A 27,004-nucleotide genomic window follows, 5' to 3' on the forward strand; every position below is an offset into this window, starting at 1 on the left:
AACTTGCAATTTTTCTATACCTACATAACACTTCAATAAAAAGTTCATATATATAAAGTACTACATATATATCTATATAGTAGGAGAAACAAAAACATGTCAAAATCTTTTGCTTTACCAAAAATGTGCTATTAGGGCTGGGCTTGGTGGCTCAAGCCAGCACTTTAGGAGGCTGAGGTAGAAGGATCGCTTGAAGCCAGGAATTCAAGACAAGCCTGGGCAACATAGCAAGACTCCATCTCTACAAATTTTTTTTTTTTTAAATTAGCCAGGTGTGGTGGCATGTGTCTATAGTCCCATCTACTTGGAAGGCTGAGACAGAAGGATCACTTGAGCCCAGGAGTTTGAGGCTACAGTGAGCTATGATTGTACCACTGCTCTCCAGCCTGGGAGACAAAGTAAGAACCTGTCTCTTAAATACAAACAAACAAAAAACCTGTGCCCTGATGCACATGACATTTTTCAATGGCAAATACATAAATTTATTAAAAGGAGGAGTTGATTTTTATTTAGCTATGCTTAGATAAATAACCCTAGAAATGGAACTTTGATTTGAATAACATTCTCAATGAACCATGGCAGCATGTAGAACAGAATATTCCAGGAATAGAGCAATGTCTTCAGAAAAAATTATACAGAGAAGTTTAATGAACATTTAAGAACAGCTGCTTTTTCTATTAAGCACCACAAATTTAATTAATTTAGGAGAAGCCTGTATTGTCTCAAAACAATTTATAGTTTCACAGTATGATAAATTATTTTAAATTGGACTTCCATTTTTGTATTTTAATGTATTAAGTTTAACAAAAAATTTTATCTTCAATGTGTTCTAAATTAAAATAGACTTATCTATTTCATCCTCACCCCCAAAACTACAGCAACAAAAAAAAACTCCCTTAAGTACAGCAGTGGACTTAGGTCATAAAAGAAACAAGAAAAAAAGACCCTAAAATATAATATAAGCAACTATTTGGCATACCAATACTTCTGAAGACATTCTTCAAAAAGAATGTATTTTTATAGAAGTTTTAATAAAAGTTTTTCTGTCCATATAATAAGGCTTCTTTCAAGGATTTCCTCAGTTTAGTTTAAAAAGCATAATCTCTCTTTTTTTCTTTCATTCTCTTAACCTAGTAAAAAGTTAAGTTCAAGAAGCTGCACTAGAATTTTCCAGATACTTTCCTTCACAGATAGTACTTTGAGTGATCCTATCAATCATCGTTAAAGGCTTACCTTAGATAAATAATGTTTCAAAGACACAGAAAAAAAGATCCCAACAACAAGGTGTGTAAGTGACTACTGCAGTTGATGTTATAAGGGCTGATAACGTCACATGCAGCTGGACTGTTCATCCGACAACTTCCTTCCACACAAGAGAAGATTCACATCATAAAGCAAAATGTATGATGTATGTGGAGATATTTTTAAGTGCAATGAACAAATCCTATTCAACTCCCGTCCACCAACATGTGGGAAGGAACTGATAGGTATATTTCAGGACACAGGAAATTCAGTGAAGTTTTCATCCTGTCAATATTTTCATAGATCAAACCACTTATGGGATGTCAAGAGCTTCAAGTGCCACATAATCCTACATGAAAAGCACTGTGCGAGAGAGACCACTTTGCATTTAAAGCATTTCTTTTCAGGATACGCTTAAGACATCCACTCATGGGTTAAGAAAATGGGACGAAATGTATCTTTATTTTATTTCTAACTCCACTCTAAGTTCAACATTTAAAAAGCTATCCTTCATTTTCTTTCAAGGGTGGCCTTCCTTCACAGCAGTACCTAAGCCTAGCGGAACTTAACTCACACTATTTTTCATAGCATGTAACTCTGCCTGTATACTGCGTAAACTACAAGGAAGTTTACTGTGAAAAACACAAAATGACAAGGCTTCTTTGCTAGAATCCCAACAGACCCTGAAGTGAGGCCGTTTCAACAACCAAGCAAGGCCCCAGGGACAGCACCTCAGCCAGGCCACAGGTATAATGTCACACATGTCACAGAACTACCAGAACCACCTCTATAATGGGTGATACGATACAGAGATTCAGAAAGGCATTCAAACAAGTCTTTCGTTCTGTTAAAATACATTTTAAAGTCATAACATACATGGGTAGAATTTTAAATATTACTCTAAGCATCTCAATTGCTTCCCACTAAAGGAGATTATGCCGCTAAACCTATTGCATACTAAATTTCCATCCATAATTGATAACTATTAGATAGTTAATCATTTCAGCTTTAGTGGATAAAAATCTTATACACCGAGCTCATAATGAATGCAGAGGCCAACAGGAGGCTGATGTAAAGGAGGGACTAACTCGTTCGAAGCTTTACTTAGCACTTATTTACTCAAATCAATACTATGAGTGAGATAATTGTCTCATTAAGATCTAGAAATAGATGCCATTACTCAAAGAAAATTATCCATAAATCTCAGAAAAACCCAACCTGATTCCCTTGAGCGAGCAGCGTTTTCAGCCTGGCTATTTCGGCTCGCAGCTCACGGATGAGCTTGACGTTGGCGTCCTCATTAATGGTAGGCTTGTTGATGATGTTTTTGGCTCTATTTGCATAGCGAAGAGTGCTTAGGGTTTCTCCATAATTGACATCAGCAGGTGAAATGGCTGTGAAGAATGAATTCAAAAAATAATTTATCCAGCACTCCATGTTTCATTTAACACAAAGCTGGTGTGTAATTTAAAAGTTAGATTAACCCCAGGTCATTGGATAGACTAAATATTCATTGCCACAGTAATGAATATTAAAAATTATCTAAGATTTATAGGAAAGAGTGCTCACAATACCAAATTAACTGTCATTTTCCTCTTCTCAAAGTCTAGAATCAACCACCGAACCGACTCTAAAATGAGATATGAGATACCCCATTAGAGTTTCCTCTGTTGAGAAGATAGGAAGAAGAGGTTTTCAAGACTATCTGTAATCTTGACATTAAATAAGAATTAAAATATTTTTTAAAGTTCTGGCAAAGCCTACCATCTATAAAAACCCAGAACATGATAATTTTTTAAAAGAGTCAGTAGATCAGTTAATTCTTTGTTCTTGAAGTTTTGGTTAATCCTACCCCCCCACACACCAAATTTTAAGGTTTATGTGACTACACATTTGCATATGGAACGTACACTCCAGGGTAGAGCCCTTGTCTCCATGGTTGATACGTAACGTTGGGGGCAGGAAGGACACAGAGAGAAAAGAAGGGGGAACAGTTCTCAACTTCTCCTCATCTCTCCTTTCTGTATTTTTTCTCTATTCTACCTCTTTTCAGTTAATTGGCCAAAATATAGAAATAAAATATATTAGTGTTATTAGTGTTAGCACTACTTGTCATATTTATTGGCATTTTTTTCCCTATCAATTCTTAAATTCTACATTTATTGCTTTGGGTTATTTTTACTTTGTGTCCCTATAATGAGTTCTCCTTTGAGTTATTTAGCGAAGTTAAAAGTTTCTACTTTAAGCAAGGAAAAGCCAAGAGTCTTTCTGCACATTATCACACTGTCCATACCACGGCAAGGCTATGTAACTTACTAACACGATACTGCAGACTGGACCATAGTAGGTGGGTTTTTTCAAAATAGAAAAACCATTACCTTTTTAAGATATAAAATGTGCTATTTCCTAATTAGACCTTTCAAACTTAAATATTCATGGCTAACTCATAGGAAACATTGTATGCTCAGGAAAATAACTTAAAACTCTTACTGGCAATCATGATAGTTTTAGAGTTTCCTCCAAGGCTATCTTTTAGCAACCATGTCAAAACAGAATCCCTGTAAGGCACAAAAACCTGCTTCTTCTTTACAAGAGGATTTGCTGCATCCTGAGATAAATCGGCTGTGGGGAGAAAGAAAAAAAAGAGGGGGAAAGGACAATTAGTAAAGCTTTTACCCTCTGATTTTGCTTCAAAAAACCTTGAGGATATTACCTCGGTTTGCAACACAAACATTAGACATAATTGCTTCGCGCTAATACAGGAACCCAAGGGAAAAGAAGAGGTGGGAGACAAGTACAAACCTACCTAAGGCAGAGATGACGTTGCCCAGCGTCACGAGGGACTTGTTAATGTTCCCCCCCTCCTTAAGCCTAACGCCGGTGGCTCCGGTGGCATCTGCGCGCTCGCTTCCAGCAAGATCCACCAAGTGGATCTTACTCACAGTTTCACATGGCATTTCGGAATCAAATTTTGCCTGTGGTAAAATAGGAAAGTAAAATTGAAGAGGCGTAAAGGGCCCTGATGTTGTTTATGACACAAATTCTAATTATTTTCCACTCCTCACTGAGATGTCTCAGGGTAGGGTTTTTTGTTTTTTTTTTTTAATTTGGTTGTTTTATTGGCCTTCATACTGATTATAAAGCTTTCAAAATTAAATTCAATGCAACAGAAGTCTACCGCATATGATTCTTAAACTTTCTGAAGAACTAGTCCATTACTCAAATCACTCAGTCGTTCTCGACAAAGCCCTACTGAATCAGATCGTGGCAGAACAGGAAACTAGGGACTGAGGGGCACTCAACAGAGAAAAATGTTAAGCAAACAAATAATTAGTTATATTCTCATCTACAATCTCCAGCATTCCCAACACAAAGGCTCTCCAAAATATGACAAATTTAGACAAGTACGTAAGAGATCATTCAACCATTAATCAAGGTTAAAACATCATGTTCCACAAATTACAAAAAATGTGAAATCTTAAATACCATATTACTTGCTTCTGAATTCTACCCAAATTTTATTTTCCCAAAGACTTTTAACCTGTTTCACATTTTGAACCAAAATGCTCCCCCCCAAAATTACCATATTTTGATACAAATGTAAACCTCTCAGAAACTAGAGATGGTGGTCATATCCTAACCAAGCACTAACCAGAAAGCAGCAGAAAGTCCACTAAGCTACAGTCAATCAAAAGCAAGGGTCTAACAAAAGGTCAAGCTATGGAGAATTTGAGGAGAGTTGTTCTGATTGACCTCAGAGAATGTTTTCATTTTCCTGACCTCTGATCCCCTCCTTAATAAAATGCTGCCTTTTTGTATCTGATGTGTTCAACCGTTAAGGCAGGTGAGGACATCCCAAACTCCCAGCACATGCTTACGCCCTGAGAGGACCCTACATTTTTGCATTCATCTGTTCTACTGGCCTCAGTGTTAAAATATTTACCCTCAACAACTGCCACACATATTCAAGGCGCTCTCCACCTCTTGATTATAATGAACTCTTACGTTAGTACTTATAAATGCTCACTGTCCTTTCATATCGTTCTAATAATCATAATCAACACTGTGAGGTGAGTGCCATGGAGCGATAATGCACTACACTAAGTTACTCACCTTGGCTTCCAGCTGCTCTGACTTGCAACCCATTATCTCCCACAGAGTTTGCGACAATGAAAACTTTTGCTTAATTAAGCCCAGAGCAAGTTTTTTTTATGTCTAGAACAGGGTGGGAAGCCTGCTAAATATTTCTTAAGGGTACACATCAGGACATTTCAAATTACTGTGATTGTAACCACAGAGAACCTCGGCGCACAGCACATGTTCAACTCTAATTAACAAGAAAATGACAGTCAGTCACCTTTACCTGCTGCTGCTCCTGGTTCAACAATGATCAGTCCTCAGCTGGTGCTAATCAGCAAGTAAAGACCTCGGGGAGAGAGCCAGCCAGCCCCACAGCTGCCCTTACCTGAGTGAACTTGATGGTGAAGATGGCGTGAGACCTGCTACTGACGTCGTTCATCCCAGTGGCTGCCGTGGTACGATTGATATTTCCTGCATCCATAAGTTCTTCTACGTCACCGTAATTCTGTACTAAATGTTTGGATAAATCTAAAAAAAAAAAAAAAAAAAAAAACAAAACAGAAAGAGGATGAAGAAATCCCCCTAATATATAGTAAACAGAATATGAAATTTCCCACTATGAAATAATACACCACTCTACAAATCTGCCAACCTGTTTGAAGATCTTACTTGCCTCTCCAGTGTGGTGGTTTATAACCCATAGGTTACTAGGATCTAATCCCAGCTCTGCTGCTTACTAGCCATGGATTTACATGGTTATGGACAAGTTGCTTAGTCTCGCTGTGCTTCAGCTGCCTTATCTGATTTTTTTTTTTTTTTTGGAGACAGAGTTTTACTCTGTTGCCCAGGCTAGAGTGCTGTGGCATCAGCCTAGCTCACAGCAACCTCAAACTCCTGGGCTCAAACAATCCTCCTGCTTCAACCTCCCGAGTAGCTGGGACCACAGGTGCACGTCACCACACCTGGCTAACGTTTTCTATTTTTAGTAGAGACAGGGTCTCGCTCTTGCTCAGGCTGGTCTCAAACTCCTGAGCTCAAGTGATCCTCCCACCTCAGCCTCCCAGAGTGCTAGGATTACAGGTGTGAGCCACCACACCATGCCCAGCCTGCCTTATCTGATAATGTGTACCTATCACATAGGTATTTGGGATAAATGTTAGCTATTACCATAAACTTCATTAGCATTAGTCATAGCACACAGAAGAAAAATGTAAAAGCACCACCTTCATGCAAAACCCAAAAGCATTTTTAAAATACTTAAAAAAATTATTTTATTAATTTTTTGGAACATTCATATGATTCCAAAGTCAAAGGCCACAAAAGTTATACTGGGTAAAGGGCTCCCATTCCGTATCCTAGGGGCCCTCTCTTCCCCTTCTGTCAGGCAACCAAATGTTACATAAACTTCCAGAAAGACCCATACATATACAGGCAATGACATTTATATATAACCATCTTTTTCCCCCTTCCATACAAATAATAGCATACCATAAACATAATTTTGTGCCCTGCTTTTTAAGTGTAATAATATACTGAAGAACATTCTCTGACAGCTAAGGTGATTCCTCATTCATTTTTAAGGCAGCAGAGCATTTGATTGTATGTTTGTACCATAAACAATTTAACCAGTCTCCTATTGAGACTACAGAGGTTGCTTACATTTTGCTTCCAATTACAAGTAATGCTGCTACAAATAATCTTGTACATAGGTCTTTTCAAATGCATGTGAATGTTTCTACAAAATAAATTCTTAGAGGTGGACTTGCCAGGCCAGTGGTCATTTCAAATTTTGATAGCTATTCCTAGATTGCCCTGCACAGAGGGCAATTTACACTCAGCAGTAGCAATGTGTAAGAGTGCTTGTCACCAGCACCCTCCCCAACACTGCCCTGTAAGGCTTATTTACATCTGCCAAAGATGGGTGGCAAATGTTATTTCAAAGTATTTTTATTTTGTTTTTCTCTTATTATGAGGCTGAGCATTCCTTCCTCCACTTAAAAATCACCTGTATTTCTACTTCTGAGTACTGTCTAGACACATCCTTTGTCCATTTTTCTACTTGTATGTTGGATCTGTACTTACTGATTTATAGGTGCTCTTTATATAGTAGGGAAAGTCGTACTTTGTCTGAAACTTGTACTGAAAATATTTTCCCTATTTTGTAATTAAGCTTTTACACTTTGCTTGCAGTATGTCTACCAAGCATAAAGTTTTATTTATTTATATTTTTTACCATTTCAAATTTAACTTCTTTTATTTTGTGGTTTCTGAATTTTAAGTCACGTCTTAAAAGGCCTTCCCTCCTCCAAGTTTCTGGAAAAACTTAACCCATGGTTTCTTGTAGTCATTTAATTATCTATATTTTACTCTTAAATCTTTGATCCATTTATCCCAGAGTACAAATTGAGGTATGGTACCAATTTACTTTTTTTTCCTCCCAGATGGCCTAATAATCCTCCCAATACTTCCACCAATGTTTGAATAGCACATTTATTTATTTATTTGTTTATTCTTTTTTTTTTTTCATTTTTTCTTTTTTTTTTTCCATTTTTTTTCTATCTATTTCACCACTGATAAAGAGTAAAGAATAGCACATTTGTTAGAAACGAAGTCTAGGTCAGAGGTCAGACTCTGGATGTTTACCCTGTTTGATTATTCTGTCACTTCATATACGGGTTGTATATGTCTTAATATCTGATAAGACAATCAAAGGGAAAACATAAAGGCACATGGTATTCCAACCTATTTTTTTTAATTTTTTTAATTGACAGATAATAATTGTACATATTCATGGGATACATCGTGATTTATTACTTTTTTATTTTAAAAGATTTAAGGAGTATGAGTAGAATTCTGTTACATGTATATACTGTATGGTAATAAAGTCTGAGCTTTTAATGTACCCATCACCCTAATAGTGCATTAACAGTAATAGCTAGTCCACAAAACAACTACATAATGGCACACCCTGCTTTGGGCACAGAAGGCAAAAGTTCAAATTGAAATTTAATAAACAACAGATAGGGTCCTATTGGCATAACTGATAGCTCTACGTAAAAAAGACAACCACAACCAGGAACAACTTTAAACCCATGACCAGTTCTCAGTCTTTGCCTCCAAAGAGACACACATGAAGGACACGAAAGCACATCTGTGTGTGAGATTTGTACAGGCCAGCCATTCGGCCATTACTAAGGAACCTTATACAGAGTGACATGAGCTTCATTACAGAGATAGCCTTAAATCCAGCCTATGTTTTAAAATAATTAGCAAGGGCCGGTCCTTTACCCAGTGGCATTCCTCAAAGTGACTATGCCATAACTAGTGTATCACAATACACACAGGAAATCCTGTAAATGCTCCTTTTAACAGGTAAGAGATCTTAGAATATCTTTATTGTCATACATTATCATTAGGATCAGTAAAGATATACTGCTCAAATGCAATGCTGTGTAAAGAGACAAGTTATAGGCTTGCTTACCCTCCTTAAGAACATTAGGAAACAATTTCCAGAGATTTCTTAAAGCCAGAAGAAATCTATTGGCAAGCCTCATAATAGTAGTGAGTCCCCAGGGAAGTATGAATTCACTAAATGACCACTGGGTAGTGAAAGCTCATGACATTTTTTACTATAATAAAATTCCAAAATTAAACAAATTTTTAAAATCTCACCATGATCCTTTTTTCTTTGAAAGTGTTATTTTTACACAAATTCCTAAGAATAGGACTGTAAAATATTCACTCTTACCCTCAACATAAGGTCCTTCTTTGGGATGCTCCCGGACTCTTAAATTGAAGGTTTTAGATGACTTCCGCCTAAGTAGATCTCTCACATGTTCATTATAAATTTCTAAGTAGCTAAAAATTTTAAATAAAAGTGAATTCAGAAAAATGATTTCAGGCATTAATAACAATAACACCACAGAGCAGCAACATATGTTTATGGGTGGTAACTATGTATCAGGTACAATAAGTCCTCACTTAACATCCTTGATAGGTTCTTGGAAAGGAGGATTCTAAGAGAAATGAAGCATAGCAGGTCCTCGAATAATGTTTCCTTCAACGCTGTTTCATTATAATGATGAGAAAAAAATTGGTTTCATTATATGTCATTTCAGTTAAAGTAGCAGTTTCCAAGAACCTATTGATAAGACGACATGAAGTGAGGACCTACTGTACTATGCTAAGCTATGACGTGGATTATTTCATTGAATTCTGCAATAACCCAAAGGTAGGTACCACTGCTGCCCCATTTTTTGGCTAGGCAAGGGAGTTAGGGTGATTTAAATAATTTACCCAAGGCCACACAGCAGTCAAGTAGCTGGGAGAACCCTAAATTGCCACTTCTGCCCTCAAAAGTACTAAAGAGACTGGCTCCCCACACAGGTTTCATTTCAAGGAAGAAAAAAACACCTCAAGCACTCAGATTTATTTATAGGCTAGATTTATAGTGATCCTACCAAAATAAAGAATGCTACAAACCTTACTAAGCTAAAGAATGAGGAAAGTAATCGAGTATACACTTAAAAGTCAAAAGCTCACTCCATTTAAGATAAACATCTTGCATTAGTTTCCGACCAAGTTGTGTTATTTCTACCAGCCTCCCAAATCCTTACCCAAATTGTACCCATGAAAGTCATTGAACACTTTCACTGAATATCATTAAACTCAGTGTTTTAAGCTTTATTCCCAACTACCATAAGTACCAGAGAAGAAGGGGCAGACTCTTTCTTTAGGAATCTAAAGGCCTTGTCCACTCCTAGTGCCTAAAAGCAAGCCAGACACCCTTGACTCCAGCCAAGCTCACACTCAGTAACTCAGGCCACCGGCCCTACCTGACTTCAGTTCGAAAAGATGCCTCATCCCATCTGGTGGTTTCATTGATCCGACTGAAGAGCCCTTCACAGATCCGAGGTATTAAGCCAGAATCGCCCTACAATGGTAAGGAAGAATGTCACAGCTGTCACTTGAAATAAAAGCAACTGATGACTGGATTTGCCACTTGCTGGATTAGACTCACACTCAAGGGGCCTGCATGCAAGCGGCCGACCGCATCGGGACCCTGGACAGACCCTTACCTGCTCCAGGACTTCTTCCTACTCTCTGAAATAAGAGGATTGAGCCTTCTTGATTTCTACAAGCTGGGACTTTGCTAAGACATGGTTATCAGTTGTTAATCAGTTAAATAATGGTTTGCAAACCTAAGGAGACTCATTCTCTAACTTTCAAACGAGACAGTGTACAGCTGTAGAATAAATGTTAAAAAATATCTGGTGAAATGACCAAAGAAGGTAAAACACACCAGGCAGAAAAGAAACACTAAGAAAACCTTAGTAAGTCCTCAAAGCAATTAATAACTGTCTAAAAACTTAGGTGACAGGACCACATTAAAACACATACTATGTCCTTCCTTTAATATATGAATACTAATCTCTACACTGGCCTTCCTAGACAGGAGGATTTTAACATACCATATTACTTCTGCAATGTGGGTATAATATTCAATAATATTCACGTTTAAATCAGCATTTATAAACTGATGAACCTCAGAATGATACTGAAGATCAGGCAAAACCGTTCTTGTCAGGAAACCAAACTTCAGAGCTTCAGTGTTTTATTTGCAAGTTCCTCCCTACCTTCACCCAACCCCCACCCACAAAATAAAAGAAATGTCACTGCCTTAAGAGATTTTTTTTTTCTTCATATCATTAAATCAGCACCAATTCTTACCAAGGAAAAATGAGACTTTCACCATATTTTTTGTTCCTACTTTAAAATAAATAAATAAAAAGAATACCCAAGCAATACTCAACTATGATGTCAGAGAAAAACACTTGTAATTTATGAGTGCTTTATATTTAACTTACATTAAATAACTACCAGGGAATCAACATGCAAATTTCACTTTTAGAGTTTTGGGTCCCCCCTGCCCCGCCCACAAAGCCACAGTAGGAAAGGAGGAAGAGAGAAGTAATGATAAAAGGAAATGTGAAACTCTTAAAATTGTCTGTTTGTTCTTCCATACTTTTCAGCATTGAGGACTCATAGGCCAGCATTTATCAACTTCTCACATGTAGGAAAAGCCTGGGCTTAAGAAACGAAGTTACATGCACTGCGATAATTCCATCTGGAAAGACCTGTTCTCTAAGACACTACTCCATGAACCGCAAAACTTTTACCATAGAAGACACTGTGCCTACTGGCAGGAAGCCCTCAGTCCTCTGCTAGTATCTCCACATCTAGACCATGCCACAGGTTTGGGAGGCATTGGACAGAGCATTCACTATGACACACGAAAAATAAAACACAAGAGCATAACCTAAATCTGGAAAAAAACATGGAATGAGATAAAAAGTTCCTCCAATAATGCCCAGTTTTTAATCCTCCATATTTTGGGGCAAGCATAACATTAACATCTGTTAGTTTACATAGCTTAACTACTAAACTGTACATACTATGTTTATTTTATTTTATTTTCCACCTAGACACATTTCTCAGAACATACTAAAACTATATAACTTTTATATATATATATATATATATATATATATATACACATATATATATATTTGCAGGATTCATGTAGTACCCTTCCAACAAAGAGTTAGATTTTTTTTTTACATTTTTCTTGGTGCAAAAATGTTTTGAATAATTTTAAAAAGAACAGATTTCAGTAATTTTATTCAAACTGTTGTGTTGGCAGAAAGGAAGAATAAATTACTTATGGGCCCAGCATACTTTTTTGATAAGATTATAAGGCCTTTAAAAACAGAAAATGAACTGGGACTTGCATCCATTATTCATGCTTATAAACTTAAAACTATTTCTAATTTAAAATTTCTCAAAGGAAATTTAGTCTAACTTATTACTGAGTTTTATCTCATTACTAAAGAATGATCAGAACACGGAAAGCAAGTTAGTACAGACCAAGTAGATAAAAGAGATAATTCTATCAGTCCAGAGAAAGATAATGAGAACTTTCCTCCTCACACAGTATAAACAACGTACAGAATTTCCCATCATCGTGTAGGATTTTCCGGATCCAGTTTGCCCATATGCAAAGACACAAGCATTGTAACCTTCAAATGCAGATTTCACAACATCTGTGCCAAGGGTTTTGAAAACCTGAAAGCCAAAAAAACACACAAAAGATACAATTACTATGGATTTTAATAAAAGCCCCTTCAGTGTTGACAATATTCTTGAATGCGACTTTCATCTCTTAAGGATTACACTATATAAATAAATCACTGCCGAACCATTAAAAACAGAATACTTATGTACCCCAGTTTTTAATCAAAAATAAACTTTTGAAGCAAGCAAAGAGCAACCCTGTCCTCTTTCCTACTTAAGTTTACAAAAAAAGTCCTGAAATATAAAAATGTAAGCAAGGCAAAAAGGGACAATCATGTCTAGAAGCAAAGATGATTTTAAAGCATGATGATTTACTATTCAGAATTGTACGAATTTATAAAGCTATTCATTCTATCAGAGCTTCCAGAAACTAAATATGTAAAACCTGAAGGTCACAGCAGCCAGAAATTACTGCCCAGCCCTGCCAAATCAATGCCATCATTTTAAGGGTCCAGCTATTCATCAAAATAAACTCTGCAGGTTTTCACAGAGCTGAGTGATGGCTAGGCTCCCCCACGTCTGGGCCCAGATGGTTTTTCCTATTTGGATATTTGCCCAGGATGGAGAAGAGGGGAGACAAGCTGTGTGGGGCTGGGGGTCACACCTACAATGGCCTGAGTCCATGTCCGATGTACCACATAATTGCAATTTGGGGAGTGAACGGTACAAATACTTCCCCTGGACAACGATAATGAGGCAAATCAAAATTCGAGGTCATCCTAGTGCTACCCAGCTGGGAAGGGAAGAGCCAAAGCTTTCCAGTCTCCTCCTGCCCTCAGCCCAGCACACTAAGGGCACATAAAACATCTCCCTGCTTTACAAGGTAGGCATATCAGCAGCTGAAGAGATGTCAAACAGAGGGAAAAGCTTGGTCAGGTTCTCAGCCAGAGCCATGAAAGGGTGAAGGGCTCCTTGGTGGAGTCACCACAGTCCAAGGTGGGGTGACTGAGCCCCGCAGGACATTCAGTCTGTGAGTGATGCCACAATAGCCAAGCTTGGGAGACCCAGACGGATCAACCAGAAAGTCATCTCCAACTACTGCCAAGCCACCGAGAGCAGCAGGTCTCAAACTTCATTGCACTTGAGAAGCTTTGAAAAGTCCAGTGGCCGGGCTGGTAACCCAGCACAATCAAAATGAATCGAAGGGGGGTTGAACCCAGCAATCAGTACTGTTCTAAACTCCCCAAGTGATTTCAAAGTACAGCAAAGTTTGAGAAGTGGCCGAGAGTACCCTCATCTGCCAGTCGGCACGGGCAGTCCCAGGGATTCGGCTTGGGCAGCCAGTTTATGTGAGGATGTGCACACATTTCAACTGAGTCACTTCCACAAATAGCCGGTCTCATTCATTCCGAGTTAGTTTTTAACCATTTCAGCTTTAGGAGCTGGTAGTTTCTTAGTCTCAGATTCTGATGACCTACTCAGTTCTCAACTATAACGGTAGCTCACACGTACTGGGCACTTTCTACACCCTTTCACGTGTCCGTGTCCGTGTACTAATCCTCATGCAAACACGACAGCATGAACAGTGTTAATAGATCCACTTTTCAGATGAGGGAGCTGAATGGGGAGAGGGCAGGTAACTGGGCACATGCCAGCGGGAGGCGGAGCTGGGACGGCACCCAGGCCTTTCCCATCGCTCTGTGTCCTCTTCCCGCACCCTCTAAACCAACAACCAGGCCCCAGGCCCACCTGCACGGGCCCCTCCCCAAACGTCTGTCAAGAAGCAGAAGCCAGGAATCCCAAACACTCAGGACTCCAGACCACCAGGCCAAGGTCCATTTTCAGCACTGTCTATGGAACGTAAGTGTAAACTCTAAATATTTCTCCAATTCTCTCAGATTAAACAAAACATAAAAGGCAAATATCGTTTTTTATGAATTCACTGGAGAGGAATAAACCCTTCCATAAACTTCTCAAGGGAAAAAAGGAGGATCTTTTCTCATAGTTTGGTCTGGGGCTAACACAAAGTCATGGAAAATATCATATTTAAACCAAACACAAAGTTTTTCAGAATAAAATTCCTCCCTAGGGTTAAAATCTATACCTACCATTTTGCTATTACTTTATTGTCCAGAAAGCTGACCCAGGAGGTTTTCTGACAGATTCCAGGGGCTCGAGGGGCCGGGGCTGGGGGACATGACTGCAGACAGGTCGGGAGATGCAGGCCTGGAGGGACACAGAGCCCAGCCCGGCTCGGTCTCAGCTTCAAGTAACCCCCCACCGCACCCAGGAAAGTCAGGGCTGGGACCCAAAGCAGCAGCAGACACTGCCCACATTTCCAGGGGTCTTGGAGAGCAAATCAGGCTGATCCATCAAAGCTCCCACGCCAAGGTGGGAAGGGAAAATCTGCTTCGTGAGGCTGACAACCCCCTCTTCGTCACCAGCACCAAAACTCAGCTGAGATCTTGGGCCTGTCCTGAGTACCCGAAATCTACCTCCTGCTTGTCAGAGCACAGACATTAAAGCTGATTTTCAGAGGAATCCAAGGCTTTCTCTTGAGGGGAAACTGCCCACTAGAGGGCACTGTTAAAACAAAGACTCTCCCATCCAGCTCGACAACTGGGAGATGTTAGGTTTCAAGTTTCTCCAGGGTTGAATTAGGGAACAGGTTGCGTGAGATCAAAGCCTCCCTTTGGAGTTTCTAAGAACCATTAAGAAAATTAGACCTTATTTAATGGTCTTTAATTTACATGACTGTGGATTTAAACTGCTCATTGATTTATTTTCTATTAATAATTCTAAAATTAATTTGGAAGGAAGAAATATTAATGGCCATCTTACCTGGTATGTATTTAGCATTAAGGGAAACTTGACATGAACTACAGTGATAAGCACAATGTATTTTCTCAATATGCCTTTACAAATGATTTAAAAAAAACAAAGGGACCAGCATCAAGCTCCCCTCACATCTTCCCGTTTATAGCAGGAATACGACCTGTCAGCTCACTTCCTGTGCCTGAAAGGGCAGCATGAAAACTTTTGTCAATATTCAAAATTGAAGCCCTTCTTAGTAACAACAGGTAGTAAAATTAGGGATGAGGAAAGATCTCTCTTTAAGAGAGTCTTTCACGTGGTTCTACTAGACAGTAGTGCTTACTAACATATCTCAAGGCTTTTCTAGTTTTGTCATTTAATGGAACAATCTCAGGTTATTCATATAAAGCCCCTAAAGCATCTGAGCAGAGATGCTGCACATACGACTAAAGCACTGAAGTTATCCTTATTGGCCGAAAGCTTTTCACAATGTAAAACTATTTTTAAACTCTGAACATCTATTTTTTAACTTCCAAAAAGTTCAACTTGTTATTCCTTCCCTGATCTTGGTGCTTGTAGAACCCAGGAAATGTCATCTGCTCCCATAAATTAAGCACCATCTGTAAACAAGTTCATTTGATCAGCAAACATTTACTGAGCATCTCCAGTATGCCGGGCACTGCTGTCAGACAACACTCCATCTCTCCAGCCCTGGGCTTTCCCTCTGCACAGCCCTCTGTCCCCACAAGACCTCAAATTCGGGTTAAATAGCAGGGGTGGGAAATCTAGCAGCTCATTCGATAAATTAGAAGTGAAGTCCTTCAAGGGTCTTCATTCATCCTCTGTTGAAGACATTCTGGAGATCACTACAATGAACTGGTTTTTCCCTTAACAAATTCCCTCATACCTGCCACTTCCTTCTCATTCCCAAATTAAAGCCAAAATCTAGATTCCAGTATCTACAGCATTCTATTCCTCACCAGACTTCTAGCTACCAATGGTGACTAATCCAGTCACCTCGACACCAAAGTCATCTTCACTCACTCACTCTTTCATTTATTCCTTCAATAGGGTTGCCCTATCCATCTATCATCTAGAACATACCACACCTTTCCCCCGCAGCCTTAACACCTTCCAGTGGCATCTTCACTGCCCTGTACAACAGCCTCAGGTCTCAACTCTGCTACTGTTAAAAGCCGATCAGGTTTATGAACCTGAGCAAGTTCCTTATGCTTACTAAGTCTCTTCGACAAAGAAAAATGTAGTTAAAATTTACCATATTTGGTTCTTGTGAGGATTAAAGGAAATGAACACTAGGCAGAGATTCTGACACCAATACAAACTCAAGCAGCGTCAGTTCATTTTCCTCTCCCGCCCCCTTTCACCCCAGGCACACCTCCTCTCTCTGTGTGGCTCCCATTCCCATCACTGCCATCCCTTTCTATTTCTCCCTATGTTTTGCTGTTGTCATTTTTGTTTCTTTTTTTAGAGATAGGGGTCTCATTATATTGCCCAAGCTGGCCTCAAACTCCTGGGTGCCAGTGATCCTCCCACCTCAGCCTCCCATGCAGCTGGGACTGCAGGTGTGCACCACCATGCCCAGTTCCTATTTTTCTCTGATGTTTGCCTCAATCCTCTGGATACAGCTACTTCAGTCCTCTAACTTCAACATTCATTAAACATTTCCTCAGAAAGCCAACTTCCTCCATAAACCAGTTCGCAACCATCTACATTTCTCAAATGTAGGGTGCATGCAAATCACTGGGAATCTTGCAAATCGGAATCAGTAGGTCTGGAATAGGTCCTCAGACTTCACATTTCTAACAAGGTCCCCAGCAATGCCAATCATTCAATGATTCTGGTGCATGGACACACTTCAAGCTGCAAGGAACTAGCACGTTTTTTAGGCTCTCCTTTTCACGATGCCACCGCATGGATTACAATCCAGGGCAGGCAGGACACGAAATCTTATCCCTATTTTAACACGTGGACACCTGAAGCAATGTATCTAAAGAAGCTGTTGACAAGCCAAGAAGAGGCCCAGCGATGAAGCCTGCACTTTTCCACCCACCTAGTTCTCCCGATAACCCCGCTCTGCCCAAACATCCAGCTTTTCCCCACCCAGGGAAATATACTTGTCCTTTTGCTCATGTCAAGTGTCAACATCAGTGTCTTGATGGTCTCCTGGGGGCACTTTTGTGTCTGTTCTTATCTGCCCACTTCACAGCTTCATTTCAGTCCTTAAAAGCCTACAAGGCAGGTTTCTTAGACAAATTCCAGTATCATTCTAGGTTCTAGAAAGATTCTGGATGAAACATTTTTTCTTTCTAGAATCCTTTTGAGAACCTATAATGACCCACACAAGTAGGGGAAATCTAACTGGGGTTTGAAGTCTATCTCCCAAAGCTCTATACTGCGGGAGGACTCAAGGTTAAGTGGCTTATTTACCAGGCTTAGCAGCATACAAATATCCCCCCAAAACGGCATAGTTTATAGAGCGCCTTCAAAACAGGAGCCATGTCCAAGGTTTGACATAAATTAAAAGTTGTGATGATCATGTTCAGAGGTGAAAAAAAAAAAAAAATCAACCTTTAGAGAACTGAATTCTTCTCACGCTTAAATAAATGGTCCTATATAACAATGGAAAAGGCTAAGTTAGCAAAGGCTAATTTTATATAAATTATTTTCAGAAAAAATTAGCAAGATGTTTTAAAGTATTTTAGGGTGGGCATGTTTTTCTCAACATGAAAATAAATCAAAATATTTTGAAAATATCATACCATTTCTTGTGAAACATAATCTGGACTTTTTGTATCAGCAGAATAAAAAGAAAAGTCATAGGTGAAGGTCTTGGTCCGTTCTCTTCCTGAGTCCCCAGTACCTCCTTCTGGTATCTAGAAAGAGATTATTATGATAATAACAAAATAACGGAAATAGAATAATAACAATAATGTAAAGAGCATTGCCATTTGACAAGTGACCCAAATAGCAAAAAAAAAAAAAAAAAAATCTCTCTTCCTAAAAAAATATTAAATGATCACAACTTTCCATGTTTACACCCTGGCTAAAAAGCATTTAATTCCTTCTGGCTTCCATAAAAAACTAAATAAATAAAACTTAAATACAACCTAAACTCCTCCCAGCAATCCAAGTTCTCAGTAACCCAGGAATACTATTCTGGCCTTGTTTATTGCTATTAACTTCTAAGCGCACAACGCTCCAGCCAGAGTCTATGTTTTTCTGAGTTCAATGATTTTCATTTACTGTTTCCTCCTCCTAAATCCTCCAGAGCTGAGCTTTGCACAACTCCAGAGGGTGCTATTCACATAGACCATGGTGAGACCCGCACCTCCCAGAGTTGTATGATTTGCTGTTCCCTTTGAAAATTCCAGGTCAGATGGCTCCTCTTTCATGAAGCTTCCCTCAAGCACTCCCTGCAGAAGTAATTTCTCCCACCTCTGACAACCCAGACTCTCTCAGGACACATCATCATTGCAGATGTTTGCATATATCTTGTCTGCCTTGCTATATGCTTAACGTGAACCCAAAAACCATGTTTAAAATCTCCATATTCCCACAAAGCCCCAAACAGTTCCCTGGACATATGCTGAATAACTTTCAATAAGTATCGTATTTTCCAATATGATTCACATATTATAAGAAAAAATTGTTAAGATCCTTATCAAAACTTTAAAAATCTGGGCATCTGTTCTGGTTACTCAAACGTCAGGCGAAAAAATGTTTGTAAAACCCAAAAAGCAAGAGCATAATTGAGGGAAAGAGATTCCGTGATGAACAAAGAAAGGAGACTCATCCAAGGCCAGGGGTCTTTTACCAAAGCACAGTGAGCAGACAAAGACACATGAGGCAGAGGAAAGGTAACCGCCAGCAGGGGGTGCACAAGTGACGACTGGTGGAAATGTGAGAAGATGGGGGGGGGGGCAAAGGATGGAAAGCTCGAGGCAGGCCAGACAGAGCTGGAACACACAAGGATTGTGCTAAGCTGAGAAAGAACATTCTAGTGAAGAATGTCCCTCAGGCAAAGGGACACCAGAGCCTCAAAGGAGGCCTATCAAATGATCCAGATCACTGCCCAACTCAGGATCGGAGCATTCCCCAGCTTCTATCACTGGAGATCAACTTGCACTACTTTGAAATTGGACCTCAAAGTGTCCGGTCCCTTGAGCCATGAATTAATAGAAATCCATTCCTCAGACATGAACAGGAGACACATCTGTACTTGGCCACGGAGCAGCAGGCCTCCGAAACCCAAACTTAAAGGTTAATGACAAATAGCGAAGGAAAAAGGTGCTGACCCCATAAAGCACGTGGTTTCTTTAGCATTGATTTTATACCCTTGTTTCCCCACTAAGTGAAAAGTATTCAGGGTCCTTAACAAACCTGCTGACCAAACAAACAAATAGGATAGTTTAAGTGCAAAAGGAAGAACTTGCCACCTTTGAAAATTTCTTTTTTTATTTTTTTTTTCCAGGAAAGATAGTTTTCTAAAAAAAAATTTCATCTGCTGAGTTTTGAATAATATTATACCAGACTCTTCTTCAATGATTACAAAACACGATGATTTTCATTAAAAATGGAAACAAATCTAGGGCCAAATCTTTCTTAATGATTCGCCGCAGAAAGCAGTCAATCACCAGGTTAAGGCTTTGTCACAAGGACACGGGATGGGAATGCCCAGGTTTGGGATAGACTCATGGGCTCAGGGACCAGAGTGACAGCTCGGGTCTGGCTTCCAGATCGAATAAAACCAGGAATGGGAGAGGAGATAGGGGATCAACTCTCCTGCTTCAGGACTGAGCCCAGGCCTGGAGCAAGCTGACGTGGCTAACCACACTGAGAAGGGAGGGACATGGAAACGTTTCCACGGCAGGTGTGCTTCATTTACCCACAGTCATTCCCACACCAAAGCAAACACGGGCTCCTGGAACTGAAGCAAGACCACGTCACTACTTGCCTTTAAGTTTGTGATTGTTGTTTTGCTTTTCTCCATCTGGATAATGAACTTGGCCTCCAAGTCCCTTTCCCTGCAACACAAATAATTCAGTATTGGTTAGAAGAGAAGAGTGGTAAAAACAAAACAAAAACTACTTGTTTTATTTACTTTTAACACAGGGGATTTGTTTTTAAATGGCATCTGAGGGGCAATCCCTGATACCACTCTTCCCAAATCCTTACTAACATAAACATGGAGACACACAAAATAGATGTCACCATCAAAAAGTATGACTGATAAACAATGTGGTGTCGAAACCTGGAAGAATTTCCAACTGTAAGTCAAAAGGAGAGTAAATGAAATGAGACACCGTGAAGGGCTGTGACTCATGAAAAAAAGCAGCTCCATCCACCTGGTTACAAAGAGAAAGACACCTGATCCCTCTACCCAGGGTGAAAACTACGAAGAAAACTGGAGTGGTTCCAAGCAGGTGCTGCTTCCAGAAGCAGCCAGGGCACGGCCCCTCCTCCCACCTTCATTCTACATCCATTCAGAAACTGCATTTCCCAGAAAACAGCAGAACAGGAAGTCAAGAGAACTCCTAAAGACCAGTTCTCTAGAATAAATGACCACACATCTACACGAACGGGTGTTGATGCCATTGAACAAGGAACCAGGAGGATCCCTATACACTGCTTTGGCCACCGGGATATACTGGCAAGCGGAGAAAAGCACACACACAATGCTACCACTTGTACTTTAAGATGCTACCTAGAAAGAAAGAAGAAAATGGAATGGAGGGGACAAGGACAGAAGCTTGATTTCTGTGACTATACATTGATCTGTAGGTCATCTTTATAATGATAAAAATAATTTATGGAAAAAGAAAACAAAAAAAATTTTTAAACAACCTAAAACTTAAAAGTAAGTTGAAGCAAGTGAACTTAATTGTATACCACACAGTGAGAAACTATATCAGTTATGACTGTATAGAGGAATTTGACTATATAACATAATAGGATATATCCTAAGGGGAAAAAGAACCACGAAGAAATCTTAAACCATTTTTAATAATCATATTTTGGTGGTAAAGTAAGTGTCAATATTCTGAGATTTCAGTATACTGTGGGATAACACATGAGTAATTATGTTGGTGCCCTTGAGAACCAAGATTTTTCAAGTGGTTAGATGGAAATACAAACGTAAGGTTGACAAGGTTAAGTAGTTCTGAATCTGAATGGGAAATATTTAATAGCATGAACTTTATCTGAAATTGAAAAAAAAAAAATACTCCCTAGTTTTGTTCACTGAAAAGGCCTAGAATTTTATGCTCAATTTATAGCCTATAAATACCATTTTTCACTAAAATAAGTCAAGATTCCTTGGAGAAATGACTGGATCCAAATATCTGAACCACCTCCTCCCACAAGAAAGCAGGAACTCTATCAAAGATTACTGGAGTTGGCCCAGGCAACTTCCAGAATGGCTCTGAATGATCCCCTGGCCCCATGCCCTGTGTGATTCCTCCCCCCTCACCCACCCCTAACACCGTGAGTGTGGGTTGGGCCTAGTGAGTCACTTGCAGTGACTAGAACACAAACATGCCCAACACACCTGTCACTTGCCAGGATTACGACAAGACCATAACCTCTGTCTTACTGGCTCTCTCCTGTGCTTTCTCCTGGGGCCCTGGCCATGGGGAAGACCAGTGGCCAGGTAGCAAGGAGCCCTGTGGAGAGACCCACCAAGGAAAGGAGGCTGCCGGCAACACACTGGCGAGCCAGGAAGTGCCTGCGCCTCCAGCCACACCAGGAGGTGAGCAGGGAGGTGATCGGGGAGCTGGCAGATACCCCGACTGCAGCCTTACGAGAGTCCCTGAGCTGGAGGACCCAGCTAAACCCCACCCAGGTTCCTGACCCACAGAAACTGTGAGATAATACACATTGTTTTAAGCCTCTAAGTTTTGGGGTAAGTTGTTACACAGTAAGAGAAAACTAACACAAGAGCCATGTCAAAAGGACCCAGGAGCCAACCTGAATAAGTTTCTGCTGACCAAAGTTAAGAAATTTGGACAGCAAAAAGGATAAAAACTGCAAAAGAAACACTTAAGCACATAAACTCGTAATGAAAGAATAAAAACTCAATGGTCCCCTTTGAAGGATCAAAGGATCCGTCTCATTTTGAAACCTGGTAAGTAAAGAGAAACAGTCAATCATCTATCCTGTATTTCCTAAACTATCTGTACTTCAAGGCATAAAGATGGAAGGGAAACCTGTAGGTTAAGGAGACTTCAAAGACATATCAACCAACTCGATCTCAGTTCAAACAGAAAAAGCACTTCTAAAAATTATTTCATAAAATTACACCTTTCCTACAGCATTCAAGTACCAAAAGCATTGTCCTGCCCAGCAAGAGAACTAAACACACTAGATGTATTTACACTACAGACTGCCACATCCTCCGATTCCCGTAGTGGGTCATTTTTCAGTCACTCACTAACCTAAAGTGTCCAGACCTTTAACAATAAAACCACTATTAGCAACAAATACCTCTCGTGAACACAAAATTATTTGGGTATCTAGGATTATGAGAAGTGATCATGGTAGTACTCACACTAATTTGCCAAATCTTGCCTATAAAATGATGCAATGTGGGTCATACCACGCCTATCACTCGTGCTGGAAGCCAGAGATTCCATAATTCCACATCTCGGAAACTTACGCCAGCGGAGCAGCTAAATTTAAAGGGTCCTCCACGTGATCGTGTATTCCAACCTGCAGGTAACTACCACAGTGCTTTCCCAGTTTTAAGTTAACATTCACTCTGTAAAAGCATTAGGAGAGCTACTGAAAGATTGTTATGTAATACAAGTGTCTTTCGATTAGATACTTCCAAGATCAAAACTGAAGATGCCAAGTGAGTTTCAAAGGTTTCACAAACCTCCCTGAAATCACATGCACTGGGTGTGGTGGTGGGAGGGGTCCAAGGGCAGGGGGAAGATTCACTGTTCAGAGGGTCCTCAATTTCTTCAATTTCTCAGAGTGGCCCCAGAAGATAGGAACCCCAGCCAGACCCTCGATGTTCAAAACGTGCATCGGCAGCCCCAGGCAAGCTTATTAGAACTGAGGGAGCTCAGACCTCCAGAACGGGAACCTGCACTGTAGCAAGAGCAGTAAATGATTCTCATGAACACATTAGTTCGAAAAGCACTCCTCCGACATTGTATTTCATACGACATAGTGATAAACTGGTCTTACATTTACTCTTATGAAATGAACTCCACAATATTATCTACTTCCTACACTGGGAAACTCACTAATTTCCTTCTTTGACCTTTAAGTTGTAGTTTTAAAATCACATGGCAGAATACAGATATAGCATGAGTCAGCTAACACTGTCTCTATTCTTTGCTCTTAAGTTGTACAGTGGCTTCTGACCAAGAGCAATAAATGTCTGATATAATCTGCCCTAAGAAATCATGTGATTGTCATGACATCCAGGCTCCCTCATTCTCAGCATCCTACCACACTATCAGCTTCTAGCCCTTTTTATACCCAGGCTGTTTCTTAATGCCAATCTAAGGCCACAGTCAATAGTTTGAAATCACTTAAAAAAATAATCACAGGTTATCAAGATTAAGGTGGAGACCATGTATTCCAGAAAGGAAGTTTCACAAATAATTTCCTAGCTTGTTTCCTTCTTTAAGCATAAGAACTAAAATTGTAAGAAAAAGATGTATCTTTACTCCAAAATTAATCTCTAAGTATAGTATTTATAACAAAGATGTTGGCTAGAGTTTGAGCCATAAAGAGCAAGTCTCATCCTAGTTCCTGAAAATAGTTATAGAAAAGCCAATTTTTTTTTCACTGTTAAGTTCCCTGCATATTATGGATATTAGTCCCCTGTCAGATGAGTAGTTTGCAAACATTTTCTCCCATTCAACAGGTTGTCCCTTCACTCTGTTGTTTATTTTGCTGTGAATTTAGTGTAATATTGTCCCATTTGTCTATTTTTGTTGTTGTTGTTCCCTAAGCTTTTAAAGTCTTAGCCATAAAATCTTTGCCTACACCAAGGTCCTGAAAAGTTTTCCCTGTATTTTCTTCTAGTAGTTTTATAGTATCAGGTCAACTTAAGTCTTTAATATATTTTGAGTTAATTTTTGTATATGGTGAAAGATAGGAGGAGTCCGGTTTCATTCTTCTGCACATACTTACCCAGTTTTCCCAGCACCATTTATTGAAGAGGGTGTCTGTCCCTTTTCCAATGTGTGTTCTTGACAGTTTTGTTGAAAATTAGTTTGTTGTAAATATGTGATTTCTTAGTTCTCTTTTCCCACTGGTCTATGTGTCTGTTTTTATATCAATACCATGCTGTTTTGCTTGTAATATATTTTGAAGTCAGGTGCTGTGATGCCTCTTTGTTCTTTTTGCTCAGGATTGCTTTGGCTATTCAGGCTCTTTTTGGGATCCATGTGAATTTTAGGACTGTTTTTCTCTATTTCCATGAAAAGCGGCATTGGTATTTTGATATGAATTTCACTGAATCTGTAGACTGCTTTGGGTAATACAGTCATTTTTTTTTTTATGAAATAATATGGGAAATATTCATGATAAATTATTAAGTGAACAGTGCAAGTTAAAAACAACAGTTTCATATTTTTTTTCCCCACCCCCCCTTTCCCGAGTCAGCACCTTCAAGTGTTACCACTCCCCAAACGGTGCGCAATGCACTCATTGTGTAGGCATACCCCCATCCCCTCCCCCACCCCCCACCTCAGTCTGATGTCCAATTGGTGTCGTTCCCAGATTTGTATTTAGGTGATGATCAGGGAAACCAATTTTCTGGTGAGTACATGTGATGCTTGTTTTTCCATTCTTGGGATACTTCACTTAATATAATGGGTTCCAACTCTCTCCAGGAGAACCATAGAGATGTCGTATCTTCATCATTCCTTATAGCTGAGTAATATTCCATGGTATACATATACCACAGTTTACTAATCCAATCATGTATTGATGGGCATTTGGGTTGTTTCCACATCTTTGCTATTGTGAATTGTGCTGCTATAAACATTCGGGTACATGTGTCTTTGTTACAGAATGACCTTTTTTCCTTTGGGTATATGCCCAGTAATGGGATTGCTGGGTCAAATGGCAGGTCTACTTGAATCTGTTTAAGATACCTCCATGATGCTTTCCACAGGGGTTGCACTAGTTTGCAGTCCCACCAGCAGTGTATTGGTGTTCCTATCTCTCCACACCCACGCCAACATGTGTTGTTTTGGGTTTTTTTGATAAAGGCCATTCTCACTAAAGAGGTAAAGGACCCTATAAGGAAAACTATGAAACACTGAGAAAAGAAATAGCAGAACTTGCAAATAGATGGAAAAATATACCATGCTCGTGGATCGGAAGAATCAACATTGTTAAAATGTCTATACTACCCAAAGTGATCTACGGATTCAATGCAATCCCTATTAAATTACCAACATCATTCTTTACAGACATAGAGAAAATAATTATACACTTTGTATGGAATCAAAGAAGACCCCGTATAGCAAAAGCAATTTTAAGCAACAAAAACAAAATGGGAGGTATTAATTTGCCAGACCTCAAACAATACTACAAGGCTGTGGTTCTTAAAACAGCCTGGTATTGGCACAAGTGCAGGGACACAGACCAGTGGAACACAACAGAAAATCCAAATATAGAACCATCCTCATATAGTCACCTAATTTTTGACAAAGCGGGAAAGAATATACTCTGGGGACAAGAATCCCTATTCAATAAATGGTGCTGGGAGAATTGGTTAGCCACTTGTAGAAGACTGAAACAGGACCCACAGCTTTCACCTCTCACAAAAATCAAATCACGGTGGATAACAGACTTAAACCTTAGGCGTGATACAATCAGAATTCTAGAAGAAAATGTAGGAAAGACTCTTACAGACATTGGCCTAGGCAAAGAATTTATGAAGAAGACCCCCAAGGCAATCACAGCAGCAACAAAAATAAATGAATGGGACATGATTAAATTAAAAAGCTTCTGCACAGCCAAAGAAACAGTCCAGAGAATAAACAGACCACCTACAGAATGGGAAAAAATTTTTGCATACTACACATCAGATAAAGGACTGATAACAAGAATCTATTTAGAACTCAGGAAAATCAGCAAGAAAAAATCAAGCAACCCTATCAAAAAGTGGGCAAAGGACATGAATAGAAAATTTTCAAAAGAAGATATAAAAATGGCTAACAAACATATGAAAAAGTGTTCAACATCTCTAATCATCAGGGAAATGCAAATCAAAACCACAATGAGATATCACTTAACCCCAGTGAGAATGGCCTTTATCAAAAAAACCCAAAACAACACATGTTGGCGTGGGTGTGGAGAGACAGGAACACTAATACACTGCTGGTGGGACTGCAAACTAGTGCAACCTCTGTGGAAAGCATTATGGAGATATCTTAAACAGATTCAAGTAGACCTGCCATTTGACCCAGCAATCTCATTACTGGGCATATACCCAAAGGAAAAAAGGTCATTCTGTAACAAAGGCACGTGTACCCAAATGTTTATAGCAGCACAATTCACAATAGCAAAGATGTGGAAACAACCCAAATGCCCATCAATACATGATTGGATTAGTAAACTGTGGTATATGTGTACCATGGAATACTACTCAGCTATAAGGAATGATGAAGATACAACATCTCTATGGTTCTCCTGGAGAGAGTTGGAACCCATTATATTAAGTGAAGTATCCCAAGAATGGAAAAACAAGCATCACATGTACTCACCAGAAAATTGGTTTCCTTGATCATCACCTAAATACAAA

The 27,004-nt window shown here is 39.4% G+C and overlaps 1 protein-coding gene across 6 annotated transcripts in view; it reads right to left on the reverse strand.

Annotated features, from left to right (window-relative positions):
• KIF16B (kinesin family member 16B) overlaps positions 1-27,004 on the reverse strand; it is a 266,306-nt gene that overhangs the window by 205,123 nt on the left and 34,179 nt on the right. For all 6 annotated transcript variants that reach the window (XM_069496659.1, XM_069496657.1, XM_069496658.1 and 3 more), the window contains exons 2-10: positions 20,186-20,255; positions 17,991-18,104; positions 12,331-12,447; positions 10,158-10,255; positions 9,071-9,180; positions 5,708-5,850; positions 4,049-4,217; positions 3,733-3,864; positions 2,461-2,636 (exon numbers count right to left, since the gene is read on the reverse strand). In XM_069496659.1, the coding sequence (XP_069352760.1) occupies positions 2,461-2,636; positions 3,733-3,864; positions 4,049-4,217; positions 5,708-5,850; positions 9,071-9,180; positions 10,158-10,255; positions 12,331-12,447; positions 17,991-18,104; positions 20,186-20,255 (1,129 nt within the window). The remainder of the gene's footprint in view (positions 1-2,460; positions 2,637-3,732; positions 3,865-4,048; positions 4,218-5,707; positions 5,851-9,070; positions 9,181-10,157; positions 10,256-12,330; positions 12,448-17,990; positions 18,105-20,185; positions 20,256-27,004) is intronic.

The sequence above is a fragment of the Eulemur rufifrons genome, chromosome 20 (assembly GCF_041146395.1).
Source record: "Eulemur rufifrons isolate Redbay chromosome 20, OSU_ERuf_1, whole genome shotgun sequence".
NCBI classification, from domain to species: domain Eukaryota; kingdom Metazoa; phylum Chordata; class Mammalia; order Primates; family Lemuridae; genus Eulemur; species Eulemur rufifrons.